The 17,591-nt window shown below is 47.3% G+C and overlaps 2 protein-coding genes across 4 annotated transcripts in view; one reads left to right on the forward strand and one right to left on the reverse strand.

Moving 5' to 3' along the window:
- Window positions 1–17,591, forward strand: part of LOC128590580 (zinc finger protein 596-like) — a 122,059-nt gene that overhangs the window by 35,986 nt on the left and 68,482 nt on the right. Inside the window, exons 3-4 of the mRNA XM_053597920.1 lie at window positions 11,165–11,193; window positions 15,562–15,605. Coding sequence (XP_053453895.1) covers window positions 11,167–11,193; window positions 15,562–15,605 — 71 coding nt within the window. The 5' untranslated portion in view covers window positions 11,165–11,166. The remainder of the gene's footprint in view (window positions 1–11,164; window positions 11,194–15,561; window positions 15,606–17,591) is intronic.
- TEX51 (testis expressed 51) lies at window positions 8,415–10,651 on the reverse strand. Of its 3 annotated transcripts, none has more exons than XM_053597922.1 (6): window positions 10,507–10,651; window positions 10,281–10,355; window positions 9,952–10,041; window positions 9,527–9,610; window positions 8,497–8,569; window positions 8,415–8,430 (listed from the first exon to the last, which is right to left on the reverse strand). In XM_053597922.1, the coding sequence occupies exons 1-6, from the start codon at window positions 10,649–10,651 to the stop codon at window positions 8,415–8,417; spliced, it is 483 nt and encodes a 160-aa protein (XP_053453897.1). The 3 variants fall into 3 exon arrangements, with proteins under 3 accessions (XP_053453897.1, XP_053453896.1, XP_053453898.1); XM_053597921.1 differs by having other exon boundaries at window positions 10,453–10,651; XM_053597923.1 differs by lacking the exon at window positions 9,527–9,610 and adding an exon at window positions 9,692–9,709 and having other exon boundaries at window positions 10,453–10,651.

Here is a 17,591-nt window from a genome sequence, read left to right on the forward strand (position 1 = left end):
AATGGAAGAACATACCATGCTCATGGATGGGAAGAATCAACATTGTTAAAATGTCTGTACTTCCCAAAGCAATCTACCTATTCAATGCCATTCCTATCAAAATACCAAGATCGTACTTTCAAGATTTGGAAAAAATGATTCTGCGTTTTGTATGGAACCGGAAAAAACCCCGTATAGCTAAGGCAGTTCTCTGTAACAAAAATAAAGCTGGGGGCATTCGCATACCAGATTTTAGTCTGTACTACAAAGCCATAGTGCTCAAGACAGCATGGTACTGGCACAAAAACAGAGACATAGACACTTGGAATCGAATTGAAAACCAAGAAATGAAACTATCATTTTACAACCACCTAATCTTTGATAAACCGAACAAGAACATACCTTGGGGGAAAGACTCCCTATTCAATAAATGGTGTTGGGAGAACTGGATGTCTACATGTAAAAGACTGAAACTGGACCCACACCTTTCCCCACTCACAAAAATTGATTCAAGATGGATAAAGGACTTAAACTTAAGGCATGAAACAATAAAAATCCTCCAAGAAAGCATAGGAAAAACACTGGAAGATATTGGCCTGGGGAAAGACTTTTGAAGATGACTGCCATGGCAATTGCAACAACAACAAAAATAAACAAATGGGACTTCATTAAACTGAAAAGCTTCTGTACAGCTAAGGAGACAATAACCAAAGCAAAGAGACAACCTACACAATGGGAAAGGATATTTGCATATTTTTAATCAGACAAAAGCTTGATAACTAGGATCTATGGAGAACTCAAATTAATCCACATGAAAAAAGCCAACAATCCCGTATATCAATGGGCAAGAGACATGAAAAGAACTTTCTCTGAAGACGACAGACGAATGTCTAACAAACACATGAAAAAGTGTTCATCATCTCTATATATTAGAGAAATGCAAATCAAAACAACCCTGAGATATCATCTAACCCCAGTGAGCATGGCCCACATCACAAAATCTCAAAACTGCAGATGCTGGCGTGGATGTGGAGAGAAGGGAACACTTTTACACTGCTGGTGGGACTGCAAACTAGTACAACCTTTCTGGAAGGAAGTATGGAGAAACCTCAGAGCACTCAAGCTAGACCTCCCATTTGATCCTGCAATACCATTACTGGGCATCTACCCAGAAGGAAAGAAATCCTTTTATCATAAGGACACTTGTACTAGACTGTTTATTGCAGCTCAATTTACAATCGCCAAAATGTGGAAACAGCCTAAATGCCCACCAACCCAGGAATGGATTAACAAGCTGTGGTATATGTATACCATGGAATACTATTCAGCCATTAAGAAAAATGGAGACTTTATATCCTTAGTATTAACCTGGATGGACGTGGAAGACATTATTCTTAGTAAAGCATCACAAGAATGGAGAAGCATGAATCCTATGTACTCAATTTTGATATGAGGACAATTGATGACAATTGTGGTTATGGGGGGGAACATAAAGAGGGATGGAGGGAGGTGGGTGGGGCCTTGGTGTGTGTCACACTTTATGGGGGCAAGACATGATTGCAAGAGGGACTTTACCTAACAATTGCAATCAGTGTAACCTGGCTTATTGTACCCTCAATGAATCCCCAACAATAAAAAAAAAAAAAAAGAAAAAATGCTCATCATCTTTAATCATCAGAGAAATGCAAATCGAAACTACTTTGAGATATTATCTAACTCCAGTAAGACTAGCCCATATCACAAAATCCCAAGACCAGAGATGTTGGCGTGGATGTGGAGAAAAGGGAACACTTCTATACTGCTGGTGGGAATGCAAATCAATACATTCCTTTTAGAAAGATGATTGGAGAACACTTAGAGATCTAAAAATAGACCTCCCATTCAATCCTATAAAGCCTCTACTAGGCATATACCCAGAAGACCAAAAATCACATCATAACAAAGATATTTGTACCAGAATGTTTATTGCAGCCCAATTCATAATTGCTAAGTCATGGAAAAAGCCCAAGTGCCCATCGATTTACAAATGGACTCATAAGTTGTGGTATATGTACAGCATGGAATATTATGCAGCCTTAAATAAAGACGGAGTCTTTATTTCTTTCATGTTTACATGGATGGAGCTGGAACATATTCTTCTTAGTAAAGTATCTCAAGAATGGAAGAAAAAGTATCCAATGTACTCAGCCCTACAATGAAACTAATTTATGGCTTTCACATGAACGCTATAACCCAGTTATAGCCTAAGAATAGGGCAAAGAGGGAACGGGAGGTGAGGGAGGAGGGAGGTGGGCGGAGGGAGGGTGATTTTTGGGATTAAACCTGCGGTGCATCTTACAAGGGTATATGTGAAACTTAGTAAATGTAGAATGTAAATGTCTTAACACAATAACTAAGAAAATGCCAGGAAGACCATGTTAACCAGTGTGATGAAAATTTGTCAAACGCTGTATAAAACCAGTGTATGGTGCTCCATGATCGCATTAATGTACACAGCTATGATTTAATAAAAAATAAAATACCAGGGTCAGAATCCCACTGCTGGAATTGCAGGTGCAGACAGCCAGGGCGTCTACCTTAATCTTTCCACATGCACCTGGTCACCTAGACATCTATTTTGACCCAGTATTCACACTCCTTCCAGTGTCTGGCACCCCTTCTGCAGGCTTCTGTGTGAGTGGGAGGGGCAGTCCTGGGACACAGAGAATGGGAGGACACCTTACTCAGTCCCCAGCCCTTTTGTTTAGCTTCACTCACCTTGCAGTGCCACCTTTGGGCCATGGCTCCCACTGTAGTACCCTGTACCTACCCTAGGCAACACCACTGGATTTCAGGATTCTGCAGCATAAAGGGTCCTCCCCCTTTTGATACAGAGTCTCATGTTGTTGCCCTGGGTGGAGTGCTATGGTGTCACAGCTCACAGCAACCTCCAACTCTTTTTTTCTGGGAAGACATGATTAAATTATCTATATTTATTTATCATTTTTTATTAAGTCACTTGTACATAGATCGTGAATACATTTGTGCCATTGTGGCATTCAATGTGTTGATTATTTGTACAAATTGGAGTGCTTACATCCTACTAATCAACATAGCCTTCACCTCATTTAACCAATTACAGCGTGAGGACATTTGTGTTCTACACCTGATAGATTGAACTTGTACTTGCAATATGCACCATAGGTGTGGTCCCCCTACTAACCCTCCCTCTATCGACCCCCCCCCCCTTAACCTCCAACTCTTGGGTTTAAGTGATTCTCTTGCCTCAGCCTCCCAAGTAGCTGTGATTACAGGCACCTGCCACAGCGCCTGGCTATTTTTTGGTTGTAGTTGTCATTGTTGTTTTGGCAGGCCCAGGCTGGATTCGAACCCAGCAGCTCTGGTGTATGTGGCTGGTGCCTTAGCCACCATGGGCCCCTCTTTTCTCCATTGCTGGTTTAGGATTAAGCTGTCTTGGGTTTGCCAATGCAGTCACCTCCAGCTACCCAAGTTTAATTGTTACTGTTTTCTTTCCTGTTCTTCCCATCCCTAGGAGTTTATGATTTAAAAAATATCCTTTAATATAGTTTTAATCGAATTCCAGGAAGGAGGAAAATTAAATAAATGATGTCAATCCTCCATTGGAAACTAGAACACTCTTTAGATATTATTTTTTTATAAACATGTTCATACTCCTAATTTTTCTCTGGAGCATTGTAGACTCACAGAACCTGAGCCAAGGAGACTTCGGCGTATGAAGATTTTTAATTTACAGCAGTTGAAATTGCCTAATCCATCTACCCAAATCCTGAGTGACTCACTGTCTAGGTGCTGAGGCTGATGTGGCAGGCTTGGGGGCTCTGGGAGCACAGGTTCACGCTTGTTTACTTACTGGTCATCAAGGGTCCGGCACGTCCGTCCACACATTCTTACCCTTCCATGCCTGCTTCCCACTGCTGTGCCTGAAGGATAAAGTTAAAGGGGGCTTCCAGTCCTGGGTTCCTGGTGTGGCCACCTGTCCCACATGTGCCTGACCCTTCCGGGGGTGGGTAGCCTCTTGGAGGCGGCTGTTCCAGTGATGCACAGCCTTCTTAGGAGGCAAAGTAAAAGGAACAAGGGCTCTGAGTTGGCACAGCCCCGGCTAACTCACTGACCAGCTGTGTGACTTTGTGCAGACAACCAACCTCTCTGAAGTTTGGATCTCTCATCTGCAAAATAAGGATGATGGGTCAAGGTTAAGATTAAAAGGGGCTGGGCGGCGCCTGTGGCTCAGCGGGTAGGGCGCTGGTCCCACATGCCGGAGGTGGCGGGTTCAAACCCAGCCCTGGCCAAATTAAAAAAAAAAAAAAAAAAAAAAAAAAAAAAAAGATTAAAAGGGGCTAATGTTGATCAAGTCTCTAGCACGTGATAGTTACTCAGTAAATGACAGGGCTAACAAATGCAAACAATGTAACCTAATTGTATATACCCTTATATTAACCTGAAATAAAAAAAAAAGTGACAGGCTGTGGTGGGCAGGGAGGGGGCAGGGCCCTGACAAGCAGAGTGGGATGTCAAGGGCCTTGGCAAGCAGAGTGCTGGGTAGCCTGGGACCTTGGCTAGACTTCTCCAGACTGAGCAGTCAGGCTCAATATGCACAAGAACACTCCAGAATCCGAAACAATGGCCATTTGCTAAGAAAATCCCACTTGCGCAGGAAATTCTGTGGCCTCTGCCCACCGGCCAACAAGAGGGTCACCCTGGAACCTTGTCAGTGAAATCTCCCAGAAACCTGTGGATTCTGGGGTGCACACACACACACAGTGGCTGTGCCCTTTTATGTTATCCCTGCAATGTATAAGCAGCCTCCTTGTCCCCACCTTCCCCAGCACTGGCTTGGTCTTGTCAGTGACAGACGGGATATACTCCAATAGGCGTGTTCTAGGTGTGTCATCGTGGCTTTAATTTGCATTTTCTGGATGGGTCATGATGTCGAATATCTTTCAGGTGCTTATTTGCCACTTGCATGTCCTCTTCTGTAAACTGTCTTTTCATGTCTTTTGTTCACTTTCTAATTGGTTTATTTGACTTTTACTGTTGAGTTTTGTGAGATTTTTAGATAGTCTAGATAGTAACCTGTTACATGTGCTTTGCAAATCTTTTCTCCCAGTCTGTAACTTGCCTTTTCATCCTCTTATCAGGATCTTTCTCAAGGCCAAAGTTTCCAGTTTTGATGAAGTCCAATGTATTACTTTTTCCTTTCATGAATTATGCTTTTAGTATCAAGTCTAAAAACTCCTTGCCTGATCTTAGATTCTGAAGATTTTCTCTTACGTTTTATTCTAAAAGTTTTATAGTTTTGTGCTTTATGTTTAAGTCCATGATCTATTTTGAGATTTTTTAAAACAATATATGAAACTTACATTACTGAGGCTTGTGGGTGTTAAATTGCTCCAGCATCGTTTGTTGAAAAGGCATCCAATATAGGATTCACTTATAGGTGTGTTTCTTTTGTCTGTTTTTTCTCTTGATCCTATATTTTTGGTAGGGGTATACATGTGAATATCTGAGATGCCAGACATTGTAAATCAAACATGGTAGTGGATCTAGATAAAAATTTCCTTCAGAAAGTATTTACCCTGTCCTCCAGCAATGACGTGGAATAAGAATAGATGTTTCTAATTTCTTCAGAGGCTGAAGTGCCTTGAGGCTTGGTTTCATGTTTTGTGGGGATTGGTCTGCCCTGTGTGCACCTGTACTTTGGAGGATAGTGTCAGCAACAAATGCATGGAGTATTTACCGTTTGTCTTCCTTTGTGGGTCATAAACTCCAGTTTTTATTTTTTCATTGTCCAAATCTCTGCATTTCAGGTATTGCCTGCTTATTTTCTTTGCAGCCTGTGCTGTGTGAGAGTGCTCAAGTGCTTCAGGGAGTGGAGGAGGAAATTAGTGCAGTTTGTTCATTTCACTTTTCTACATTGCCCTGCTTGCAGGAATCTGGACCTTTCTCGTCTGTCTTGGCAAACCTGAACTCCAGGTTTTGTCTCCTCAGACTTAGGATGTTGCTGAAAGGTCTCCCAAGATTCAAGGCCATCCTCTCTCTGGTGCTGCTGCTTTAGCTTGGCAGGGTCACTGGGCTCACCCAGGGCTCCCCTTCTCTCTAGGACCTCATCTGATGCCTTAAGGTGGACTTTTTGTTTTGTTTTGCTCTTTTGGCTTGTGTTGTTTCTCCTTTGGCTGGAGTCTTAGTCTGCTGTAAGCTGTTTTGTTGTAGCCAGAAGCAGAAGTCCTCCAGAGTTTATATTTTGACCATTTATTTGACTCTAAATTTCTTGATCTTTCTGCTCTAGCATAATTCAATATTCAGTTTTCATGCAAATGTACCCACAAGAGATGCACAGACACAGACACACCAACTCACGCTGCACATGAATTATACCCAGAGTTTTTTGTTTTTATTGCATGTATCAGAAAACAGTCACTTGAACACTTTTGAGGTAATGGTCTGAGTCCCAATTTAAATACAAATAGAAAACACCATCTCTAGCTCAGGCACCAGGCATCTGTATGTCCTGGATGGCAACTGGCTCTCACAGACTCACAGAGAGAACCACAGTTCTTTGGAGCCACGCCAACTGCATGCACAATGGTTATGCCCCTGGCCTCGTCATATGGCCGAGTCCTTAGAGTGCTTTATACCTTCCCCAATCACCTTGTCTGTGGATTTTTCCAGCCCACTGGAGCAGGGAGGGTGGCCGTGGCACTCCTGGGTAGGGTCTAGGTCTCTGGCAGGCCCCATCTCCTTCCAGGGAGCTGCCCTGACTGTAGGATGGTGCTGCAAAGTTGGACTTCTTCCAGGCTAGCTGCCAGCTTCAAGGACAGAGCGCTAGTAATATGCAAGGAGACATGAGGTTTATCCTGTTTTAGGGCTGGGCTGGGCTGGAAGGATCTGGTGGGCTAGAGGAGGGACATAGAAGGTGAAGTTTAGCTTCGATCCAAGGCATGAACAGATACTGGATGGTAAATATGATCTCAGGGATTCCAGGGTCAGGGCACACCAGCCTGGCTAAAGTATCATATGTCCCCCTCCCCTCATTCTCAGAAGGGGAAACTGAGACTCAGAGGGGGCATCAGCACCCTCCATCAGAGCCAGGACTGCAGTCCAGGCTCCAGGCTGCCCGTTAACAGCTCTGGCCTCAGCACCCCCTCCTTTCTGACTAGGAGCTGGCCTGCTGGCCAGGATGGTGAGGGGCTTCAGCCTCAGGGTTGCAGGAGGGTCTTGGTGAGTCTCAGGGAGGGCCTGGGCCAGGCTGAGAGAGCTGGGAGGAGCTGTGAGGAGCAGCGCAAGTAGAGGAGAGGGGCATGCAGCAGTCCCACTGAACCTAGAAGCTCCAGAATCCCGAGAAGGACAAGGACACAGTCTCTCCCAGCACCCAGGCCAGGAGACCCCATGTGCTAGAAGCAGCAGACCTGGGTATTCCCAGGGTAAATATTGGCCAAGACTTGGTGACCTTGCTGGGGTGGGACTGCATTCTGCTTTCTGTTAGTCTCTGCTCTTGCCTGAACTTGAGCTGGCCTCTCTCCTTCTCAGCTCCATGCCCAAGGCTGGGACTCTTTGAGTGCTCAGGCCACCCCAGTCCTTGTCTCTAGTGTTGGGGTGAGGTGAGAACATGTGAGCCTGTGAGACCACCAGTTCCAGACCAGGGCAGTGGGAGAGGATATTTCTGGGGAGGGGATGGTAGGTTACCAGTGAGGGTGAGCAGATGAGACAGTTCACTCAGAGTTACTGGGGAGAGACCTCCTCTCTGTGCCTGGCAGAAAGCAGATGTCACACACAATTAGGACATGAGGACACATTTTAATGAAGAACACTACAAAGGCATGGGTGTGCAGAAACCACAAAAGAACGTGGTCTCCTGGGCTCAGAACTTCAGAGCCCCAGGACTCAGGAGGCCATCCGGGGTGGGGGAATTACCAGGCCCCCAAGAGGTACGAGCTTCTTGACAGCAGCAGCAGCTTTGGTTCATTTCTGGGAGACAGGTGGGCTGATTTGTGTCTGCCAAGGGAAGCAGCAGGGTGTTTCCACCTTCACCCCTGGCCTCATCCCTGTCCCTCTCCCTCCTGCTAGGAGTGGAGGGCGAGGCAGCCATGCTGATAGTCTGTGTGGGTGAGGGAGCAGGGCAGCTGGGGACATGGCAGCAGGGGACAGGGCACTCTAAGGGAGGACAGAGGTCTGAGATTTACCACCTCTGTGCCCTGGACATGGCCTCACTATATCTGTGCACACAGGGGCTGACATGGGCCCTGCAGAGGGTCTTGGCCCTCAATCCCACTCTGCTCTCGATGCCAGACCCTGGGAGGCCAGAATTGGGGCCTTCTCTGGTCCTGCTCCCTCCAGGGAACACCCTGCGTGCCCCTCCTTTGGGTAGGGGTTTCCCTTCCTGGTACCTTTAATGGTTCTTCCTTCTTCTTCCTGTGTCAGAAAAAGTAACATCTGGGTCAGGAAACAGGTGGAAATGGGTCAGCCCCTGGGGATATGGGGCTGGGACAAGTCACCTACCCTCCTCCAGCCAGGGCCAGGAGCAGAACACTGCAGTGGGTCACAGCCCATGTGTAGGGCCTCTGGGTCCTGACTGGGGTGTGAAAAGGGAGCAGGTGTTTGGAGGACAGACAGGGCTGTCTAGGCTCAGAGAGGGCACCATCCTTCTTTCTTTTAGTCTCTCACTCAGCCACTTGCTAGCAAACACTTACTGAGCACCTCCTCTGTGCATGAAGCGCATCTAGAGACCAGTGAGACACGGTCCCAGTTCTTGAGGAAGGATACAAGCAGTTACAGGGGAGCAGGGGGTTGGGTGGGTGGAGGCCAGGAGAGTGGGGCTGGTCAGGGAGAGATGTGGCTGGACTTGGATAGTCCCAACGGTCAAGGGCAAAATGATCCCAGGCAGAGGATACGCTCAAGGTCAGGAGCCTGCAACTGCAGAGCTTCTGCAGCTTTGTGTGCCTGGAGAGGCCTCCCCAGGAGGGTGGGCTGTATCTGGGGGAAGCTGGGAGCCTCCACTGATGGTTATAAATAGGAAGTGGTCCAGGTAGCTAGCTTTGTTCCCTGAGAAAGAGTTCAGGTGAGATGTGGCCCAGAGGGGCAGGGAGACCAGCTAGGAAATGCTCCTGTAAATTAGGTAAGAGCTGAGTGGTGGAGGCTAGAATGCAACCATGGTAACACTCAGGAATTATGCAGCAAGACTTGGTGATTGCATTACTAAGGTGGAGGGAGATTCCCTGCTGAGGAGGCCAAGGGCTTGAGTGGGGTCATTTGCCAAGAACGGTCCTGGAAGAAAAGCAGGATGTGGGGGATGAGGGTACTTTGGGGTATGTTTTTAGGCATGCCCACTTTGAGGGCCTGAGGGGCCTCTGGGAGAGATGTTCCAGAGGCTCTAAGGATCTGAAGCTGGACATGAGGATTATCAAGACATCCCAGGGGGTGTTACCTCCACCCAGATGAAGGTGAAGAGCAAGAAAAGCTCAGTTTGGACAACAACAGCCCCAGGGGGAAGGTGGATGAGGGGAGGCCAGACAGGGTGGGGGCCACTGACCTAGGCAGAGAGTGGGGTCCCAGCAGGAGAGGGGGCGAGTCTTGCAGTTGGCACAGTTGGTGACCTCCAGTGTGAAGTGTATGTCTGTTCAGGGGATGGGCAGGGCTTAGAGGGGTGGGCCAGGCACCCCTCACCCCTGCCTAGGCCGTCCCCGAGCGCACTCACCACAGGACTTGTTGCAGGCTGTCCGGGAGGGTGAGAAGGTAGAGAAACTGAGGTGCTGGAGAGGCAGATGGAGCTGGGGGGCCGTGGGAGTGGAGGTGTGAGCAGGAGGTGGAGCTGGGGAGGAGGTCTGTGGGTGGGGGTGGGGGCGGGGGGGAGCCCTGGGAGGCCGGTGACTGCAGATTGGACTCTGCTTGCCTTAGATCTCACTCAGCAGGGGGTGCAGGGCTGGGCAGTGCGCAGGGGCCAGCCCCACCCCTCACCCTTCTCCTTCAGCCCCTGGGATATTTTGTTCAGCTTCTCGATAAAGAACATCTTGCGTATCTGAATCTCCTCTAGAAGTACTGGTTTATCTGGGTGGAGTAAGAGGGGAGCAGTGCTCAGAGAGAACTTGCTCAAGGTTGGGCTTTCCAACCCATATTTCCAAATATAAATCCCAAAGAGTTCACAGACATGAACAGGCTATGTGGCATCTCTCCCACCCTTCATGAGACGCCCCCAGCCCATGGCCAAAGGGGCTTTTGGGAATGACCACGAGGCCCAGCTCTTTGGCAACCCAAGCCCCACAGCCCTGGCACTATGGGTTCCTCACCATTCTGTAACTTTTTAATGGCTCTGTGTACTTGAGTGAAGAATTTGGCTATTTCTTGGTCCACGTGGTCACGATCTGAGGATGACATATGGCCCGAGGGGAAGTTAAAAAGGTAAAAGCCCAGGTCAGGTGGAGGGGTCAGCCCGATCCCTAGTCCCTGGGTGTGCCTCACCAAGACATGAGAGTTTGAACAAAGCGTTATCCTCCAGGAATAGGGAGTGGATGCTTTGGGAGACTTCTACAGGGGGCCCTGGGGTGCCCCAGAGAATCTGCAGGTCATAGTCTACCAAGGCAGATATTTCTGGCCAGCAGCGGAGACAGTTCTTCCCATTGGTGGCAGGTAAGAGACAGATGAGCAGGAGAGGCAGCATCTTCTGGGGTTTTGTCTCTGTGCCCCACTGTCCTGCATGGCAGTTCCATGCTATTGCCTGTTGCCCTGGGAACCACATTCTTTTGCCAGAACAAAGTACATTCCACAGAGCAAGGTGAAGGACAACTGTGGTGTCCTGATGTGAACCCAGGCTTTGGTGCAGGAGCCAAGTTACAGCCTCCTCTGAATGTGGGGTCACTGATGCTCAGCAGGGAGGCTGGCTCCTCCTGAGGGTCAGAGAGACAGCTGTAACTGGCTCCACAAGTAGGAAAATGTTCTATTAGTTACTTTATGTTTCAAGTGAGTTTTCAGCATTCACATGGCTAGAGCTGGCTACTCAAAGTGACCTTGAATTGGTGGTACCTGTACAGTAGAAGTGAGTTTATCTCAATACTGGTAACTCGCCAAGCGAAGTTCCCGAGTAGGCAGAAAATAGAGAGCTCTCAGTAAGAACTGCTGACCCAAGCTTTGTAATTTTGTTGTACTGATGCCTTCCTTTGAATTTCCTTCCCAGAAATGGTGGAACGTCCTTACATCCATGAGGTAAGTAGAGTCTTACATCACCTGTTTGTCCAAAGAACACAAGATAAGCAGTACCCCACCACAGATCGTGCCCAAGGACCCACTGAGCCTGTGCACAAGGCTGAATGAATGACCCATATTAACCCTTAGCTCATTATATTACTAAAATCCCCACCTTGAGAGGGACTTATCTGCCATTTTTGATCGTGGGATGCATGTAGTATGATTTCTCACTGCACTTGGGTGTCCTTCACTCCACCCCAAACATACAATGATGTTCACCCCCCTCCTGCTTTACTCATTTCACCTCCAGAAAAACCCCTGACACTGTTGATTGGGGAGGCAGATTTGAGGCAGCCCATTCCTCCTACCTCCCAGTTGATGCAGCCATTGCAATAAACCCTTTCTTCCTCGATAATCCTCATTGTCTCAGCAATTGGCTGTCTATGTGGCAAGCATCAACACGGTGGGTGCTCAGCTATGCTGACTGCATTCATCTTGTGTGGAATAATTCAACAGGACTGAAATTTGAGAGGTTAGGAAAGAACAGCTCACTGATAAGGTCAGTTGTGTGAAGAGAATCTGAATCTTTTGCACATATAAGTGATGAACCATGGAGAAAACACATGGAAAATATAAGGTTGGATAATGAAGTTTGTGAAGTCTTCTTGGAAAAATTACTACATATCTCATTGCTAAATATCTCTATGCTCACCTTTGAAGTCCTCCCCTTGGTAAGCTATACACCCTGACCAGTGCCTGCTCCACCCTTCAAAGCAACGTTGGAACTCTTTTTCTGGAATGGCCATTGGAGCTGTGGTCCTGTGAGGTCTTAAAATTAAGTTTGAGAGCTCGTCCTAGAAAAAGTGCTATAAATCTCATTGCTGAATATCACTGTGGTTAGCTTTGAAGGACTCTTCTTGGCCATCTGGTAACCATAGTGATATTCAGCAATGAGGTATGTAGCATTTTTTCTAGGGAATGTAGAGAACTTAATTGTTTGACCTCACATGTTATTTTCATGGTGTATGTTAACTGGCAACTGTCTTGTGTCTGGCTAAGCCATAGGAGCTTAGCTCCTACCACCACAGGGTAAACAAAGCGTATAGACAAGTTCCAGGCCAGCAGTGTGTGGAAGTGCAGAGAGATAAGCCACCTTTGGGGCAGTGGATCTTTTGTACAGTTTGCACTGAAGAAATGCAAAACTCCTTATTCTTTCATAATGAAAAACCTGTGGAATCCTTGTCACTCCTTAGCTGGCAGCTTTGCCCTTCCATGCCACTCTTCCAACAAGCTTCTGAGTGCTGGATTGTGGGCAGCTGATCTTGCGTTGGAGCATGGGCAGCTGAGGACACCAGGTGTTTGAGGAATGCTTCTAACATGACCAGGAGAGATAAATGATAGCAAGAATCCAAATCAAAGGCAAACAAAAACTGCATATTTCCCCAGGGATTAGCTTTCTACACTAATGGCCTCAAGCATTGCCTATTTATCATCTCATGGTGCCTGAAAGTTTGGACACATCTGACCTGGGCTGTCTGATGAAAGAGCCCCACAAGGTTGAAATCGTGATGTCAGCTGGGTAGTGTTCTTGTCTGGATTCTCTTTCTAGCCCATTTGTTATTGACAGAACCTTACGGTGGTAGGACTGAGGCCAGGGGCTGCTCTCAGCAAATAGAGGCCACTCTCAGTTTCTGCCACGTGGCTCCTTCCAGAGGCTCTTTGAACCTTGTTCTTCAGGACCTATCTACATAAGGCCCACAAGGATAATCTCCATTTTGATTGACTCAAAGTAGACTGATCTGGGACCTGATTACATCTATAGCCTCTCTCACCTTTGTTATAATATATAGCCTCACCTAATTGCAGGAGTGAAGTTCATCATAATTCCATGTGCTCCAGGCCCAGGGAAGAGAGGACTGTACAGGGCGTGGACATCAGGGAACAGGAGTCCTGCAGGCCCTCTCAGAATTCTGCCTGTCACACCCCTAAGCCCAGCGTTGTCCTCTGGGCCTAAAACAATGTCAGTATCCTCTCCTCCACTATTAGTTACCACTTTGGGTTAGGAAATTGTGCTCCCACATAGCCCCTTACTATGAAAATAGGTTAGTGAAGGAATAGCTGAAATTCAGTCCTGACATTAACTACCTGGTGTTGGCACAGTCTTCACAGGCTGATGGCCAAAGACCCCACGGGACTATCCCCACTTCACTGGTCACAAGCTCTGGGGTCCCCAGGCTACCTTCATGTATAACCAACTGGCTACCAAATTGTGTAGTTGGGGTTATCACTATGCCCTCAGGCTTAATAATTCACTGGACCAACTCACAGAAAGCACTACACTTATAACAGATTCATGATAAATATTACAACAAATCAGGATTAGCCAAATGAAGAGATACATGGGGCATGGCCTGGGGAGGGTTCCAAATGCAAAGCTTCCATGTCCTAAGGATCTTTCACTCCCCACTTCACCAACCACACTGATGTGTATCACCAACCAGAAAGTTCACACAGGCCTTGGAATTCAGAATTCTAGAATCTTTACTGGCATTTCATCACACAGGTGTGATTGATTGGATGCCTGGCCATGTGATTGAACTCGATCTCCAGGTCCCTCCCCTCCCTGGACTTGGGCTGGACTGATATTAAGTGGCTCACACCTTAATCTTTTTTAGGTGTGGCCAGCTCCCTTCCTGAGTCATCTCGTTAGCATGACTAACACAAGGGATGGTTAGGGATGGTCACAGGAGCCCACCAGGAATAACAAAGACATTCTTATCACTCAGGACATTTAGCAGGTTTAGAGTTATCCTCCAGGAAACAGGGACAGAGGGTAGCCAGACACTTTATCATATAGCAATAACACACAAAGTCATTATTACTCATTAACATTTTGGTATGAATTCTCCTGGACTCAGACTTTGTAATGCTTCTGGGGTCTCTTGGAATCTTCTGGGAATCTTTCAAATTCCAGGCACAAGCTTTTGCTTGGCACATGCTGAGTTGTAGAGATATGAGACTCATGGCAATTAGAAATCTAGGGGCATGTGGAATATTACAAGGGAATCTGTTTTAGCAAATTAACTCACTTGGTTGGCAAAAATCATCTTAGAGGTCATTGACCTGTAAATCCTGACCAGTTGGTAAAAGGAACCTTGGTTGAAATAATATTTGATAAATGCAAGAAGTTGGCATCTAGTGGGGGGGGGAGTCAATGCCTTTACAAGAGTTTGGATTTAGTTGTTTGATATTTTAATGAACAAAATTACAAAAAACTTCATCACCAGATACTTCATCAGAAATGAAATATTCATTTCATTTTCTTTCTGGTTAAAACTTGTGTCTTGAAATGCTATGTTGTATCTACTTAGAATGATCAATGGAGATGCCTGGAGGGATTTCTCCTGCAGAATTTGTTGGTGGAGAACATTAAAATTGCATGAAGTCACTCATGTAATTTTAATGACCGTCAAAGAATTTTGACTGGAATTGAGAGGAATTTAAAGTGAGATGATGCTTCCAGGAAAGGTAGAAACTGTGGAATTTTGGTGTTCTGGGGCAAGGTCGAGGATCTATAGGGCACCCCCTCTACTCTGAATGGAACCCGATGGGTGCACATGCAGGCCTGTGCCCCCCCCCCCAAGACCAGCACCCACTACTCCACCCTCGATCTCCCCTTCTCTTGAGTTATCACTTTACTGCCATTGAACTCAGCTCTGTGTCCATGAAGACTCCTCAGGTCTCTCCATCCCCTCATGATTTCCACATCCTCTGATCTCCGTCTGGGCCCATATTTGCATTTTTCATTAGGCAATTAGTTGCATGCCAACTTGTGACACAGGTGCTCAGTTGTTGATCTAAAAAGCCATGTGACCTGCATTTTCTTCAGACCTTATCAGCCTGCTTCTAAAAATAGGGTCACAATCCCAATAGCCTTCTTTGGATCATCTCCCCTAGGCAAGGTCTGGGCCTCTGGATTGTCCTGCTTGCTGTCAGTAGTATGAGAGGCCTTCAGGGGCTCCCTGCGATGCTGTGAGTGCAGTTCATGCAGTTGACCTGAGATGTCAGCTCCCCTCTCCAGCTGAACTCACCTGCCACCAACCAACACCACATTCTCAGCTCCTTCTTCCCTGTTTTGGCTGTAGGAGACTTTGGCTCCTTTCTGGGAGCCCTTTATGAAGGCTGGGCCCCAACCCCTGCCTTGCAGAAGGAGAGGTGGCACCTCTCCAGTCATCCATGAGCTCAAAGCAGAATGTGTGTCTTCCACACCTCTGAGTGATCCTCTGGCCTCACGTTTTCTCTGAAGGAGGGAGTATAGTGCTGGGAGCAGGTCGCTTATTGCCCAGCTCTGTTCCTTACTAAAGGTTCTTTCTCCTTGTACAAAAGGATGAAGCCTCCCCAGGAGTCACTGCACACTTCTGGACTCTAAGGTAACTGTGACAGGTAAAGACAATGGCTGCATTTGTGCTGGTCAAAGGCAGTCTTGATGGGACAAAGCTTCATTTCCCAAGTCGGGTATTATTTTGCCCTGGAGAAGCAGGAACAGAGATAGAGCACCCTACCTCCATAGGGTGTCAGATGTCTCTACCCTCGTCCCTGGGTTTTTGGTGTTTGTCTGGGGCCATATCTATGGTTGGAGACAAGAGCATCATTTCTCCTCTCTGATGAGGTGGCCATCAAGGCTATCATGGTAATTACCTGAGGTCAGGAGCCATCTATGGAGCAACGAGGCCTGGCAAAAGGTAGGTAGGCATGACTGTTTACTGAAGATGGATGGGTCAGTGGGTGAATGAGTGGGCAGGTGGGTAGATGGATGGGTAGGTGGGTAGACGAACAGATAGGTGGGTAGATGAATGGATGGGTGGATAGATAATGGGTGGGTAGGTGGGTGGACAGATAGGTAAGTGGGTGGATGAATAGGTGGGTAGATGGGTAGATAGATAAGTGGATAGGTGGATGGTGGATGGGACCAGAGGGGAGCAATGTTGGCGCGGGTGGAGGGAGGGTTACAGAGTGATTTATCTGCTATGGGGTGGAAGATGTCTGGCTTCTGGGGCTTGTTCTCTATTTATGGTCAGGCAGGTGCTGAGATACTGAGAAGTTTGAGCAGAATCCCTTTCGTACTGTGGTGTTCAATTTACCTACAAGTAAAATGGGAGCCCCATACCCTACCCTTTGGTGTCATGGCAGGGTCCTGAGATGTGCTGCTGGGTTTCCAGTGAGCACAATGCCATTCTGGGAAGGAAGTCTTCAGAGCTGGTGGTGGAAGCTGGATATGACCTAGGGAATAAACTCAGAGAGGCCACACATCTTAGCTTCTGGCTACTGCTGGGGCATGAGATCTGGGAAGGAGAGTGGCTTCAAAGTCGTTGGGCACCCTGAGCCTGGCCTTCCTCATCGTCACACCTTTTAGGCTCTCAACCTCCCATGCTGAGAGGAGCCTCCCCTGGGAATTAAGAGACTTTTGGCTCCCCTCTTTGGGAGTGGAGTGATATAGGCAAATCTGTTCTACCAGGGGCTGCATTTCTCAGATTAGACACCCGTGCAACCCTCTACCACCCTGTGTGACTAGCCAGGCATGTTTGCTGGTGCCTCTAAGATTTGTCCTCACATCTCCCAGTTTGTCATGTGGCATGTGGGCTGCTCTGGCACTTGTCTGAACTGGGAATGGATGCCTGGGGTCTAGGTGGCCAGGGCCTGACCATAAGAGGGGGGATCATTTAATTTCTTAGGCTCCCAGAGGGAGCTTTCTGGTTTAGATGCTGAGCTGACTGATTATAAGATAAAAGGTTACCTCATGGGCTTGGTTCTCCTGCTTCTCTCTCCCACTGTCATGGATGCAGATTGTTCTGGGGGAGAGAAGGGGACAAGGCTGGGTTGGGTGAGTGTCAGAATGTCAGAATGGCTGCGGAGAGAGGACACCATCTCCCCTGGCCACAGGTCAGGTGTGGAATGCTGGGCATGTCAGAAAGAGAAGAGGTTCTGTGGCTGGACACGCCTGGCTTGCAACCCACCTCTGTCAACATCATGCAGTGTGACCTCAGGGGCGTCACCTATAGCCTCTTTGGGTATCAATGTTCTCATCTGTAAGAATGCAAATGACAACATCTATCTAGAGATTTCCATCCAGGACTGATGACATTTTATAGAAAAGATCTCTGCTATATATTTGGCTCCCAGGAAAAGCTAATACTATTGTTCTTTCCCCACAAATGGGCTCAGGGGCACTCAGTGGCCTCCTTCTTAATGTGCACAGCACAGAGGAGTGAGGCCAACTTGGTACTGCCTAGGCAGCTCTGGGGCTGCCCTGGATGTGACCACTTGAGGCCCTATTCTGAAGCACACATGAAATTGTAAAGATCTGCCTGGTCCAAAGATGGAGGGAGGGCAGGAGCCACTGAGAATGCAGGTCAGCA

The sequence above is a fragment of the Nycticebus coucang genome, chromosome 7 (assembly GCF_027406575.1).
Source record: "Nycticebus coucang isolate mNycCou1 chromosome 7, mNycCou1.pri, whole genome shotgun sequence".
Taxonomy (NCBI): domain Eukaryota; kingdom Metazoa; phylum Chordata; class Mammalia; order Primates; family Lorisidae; genus Nycticebus; species Nycticebus coucang.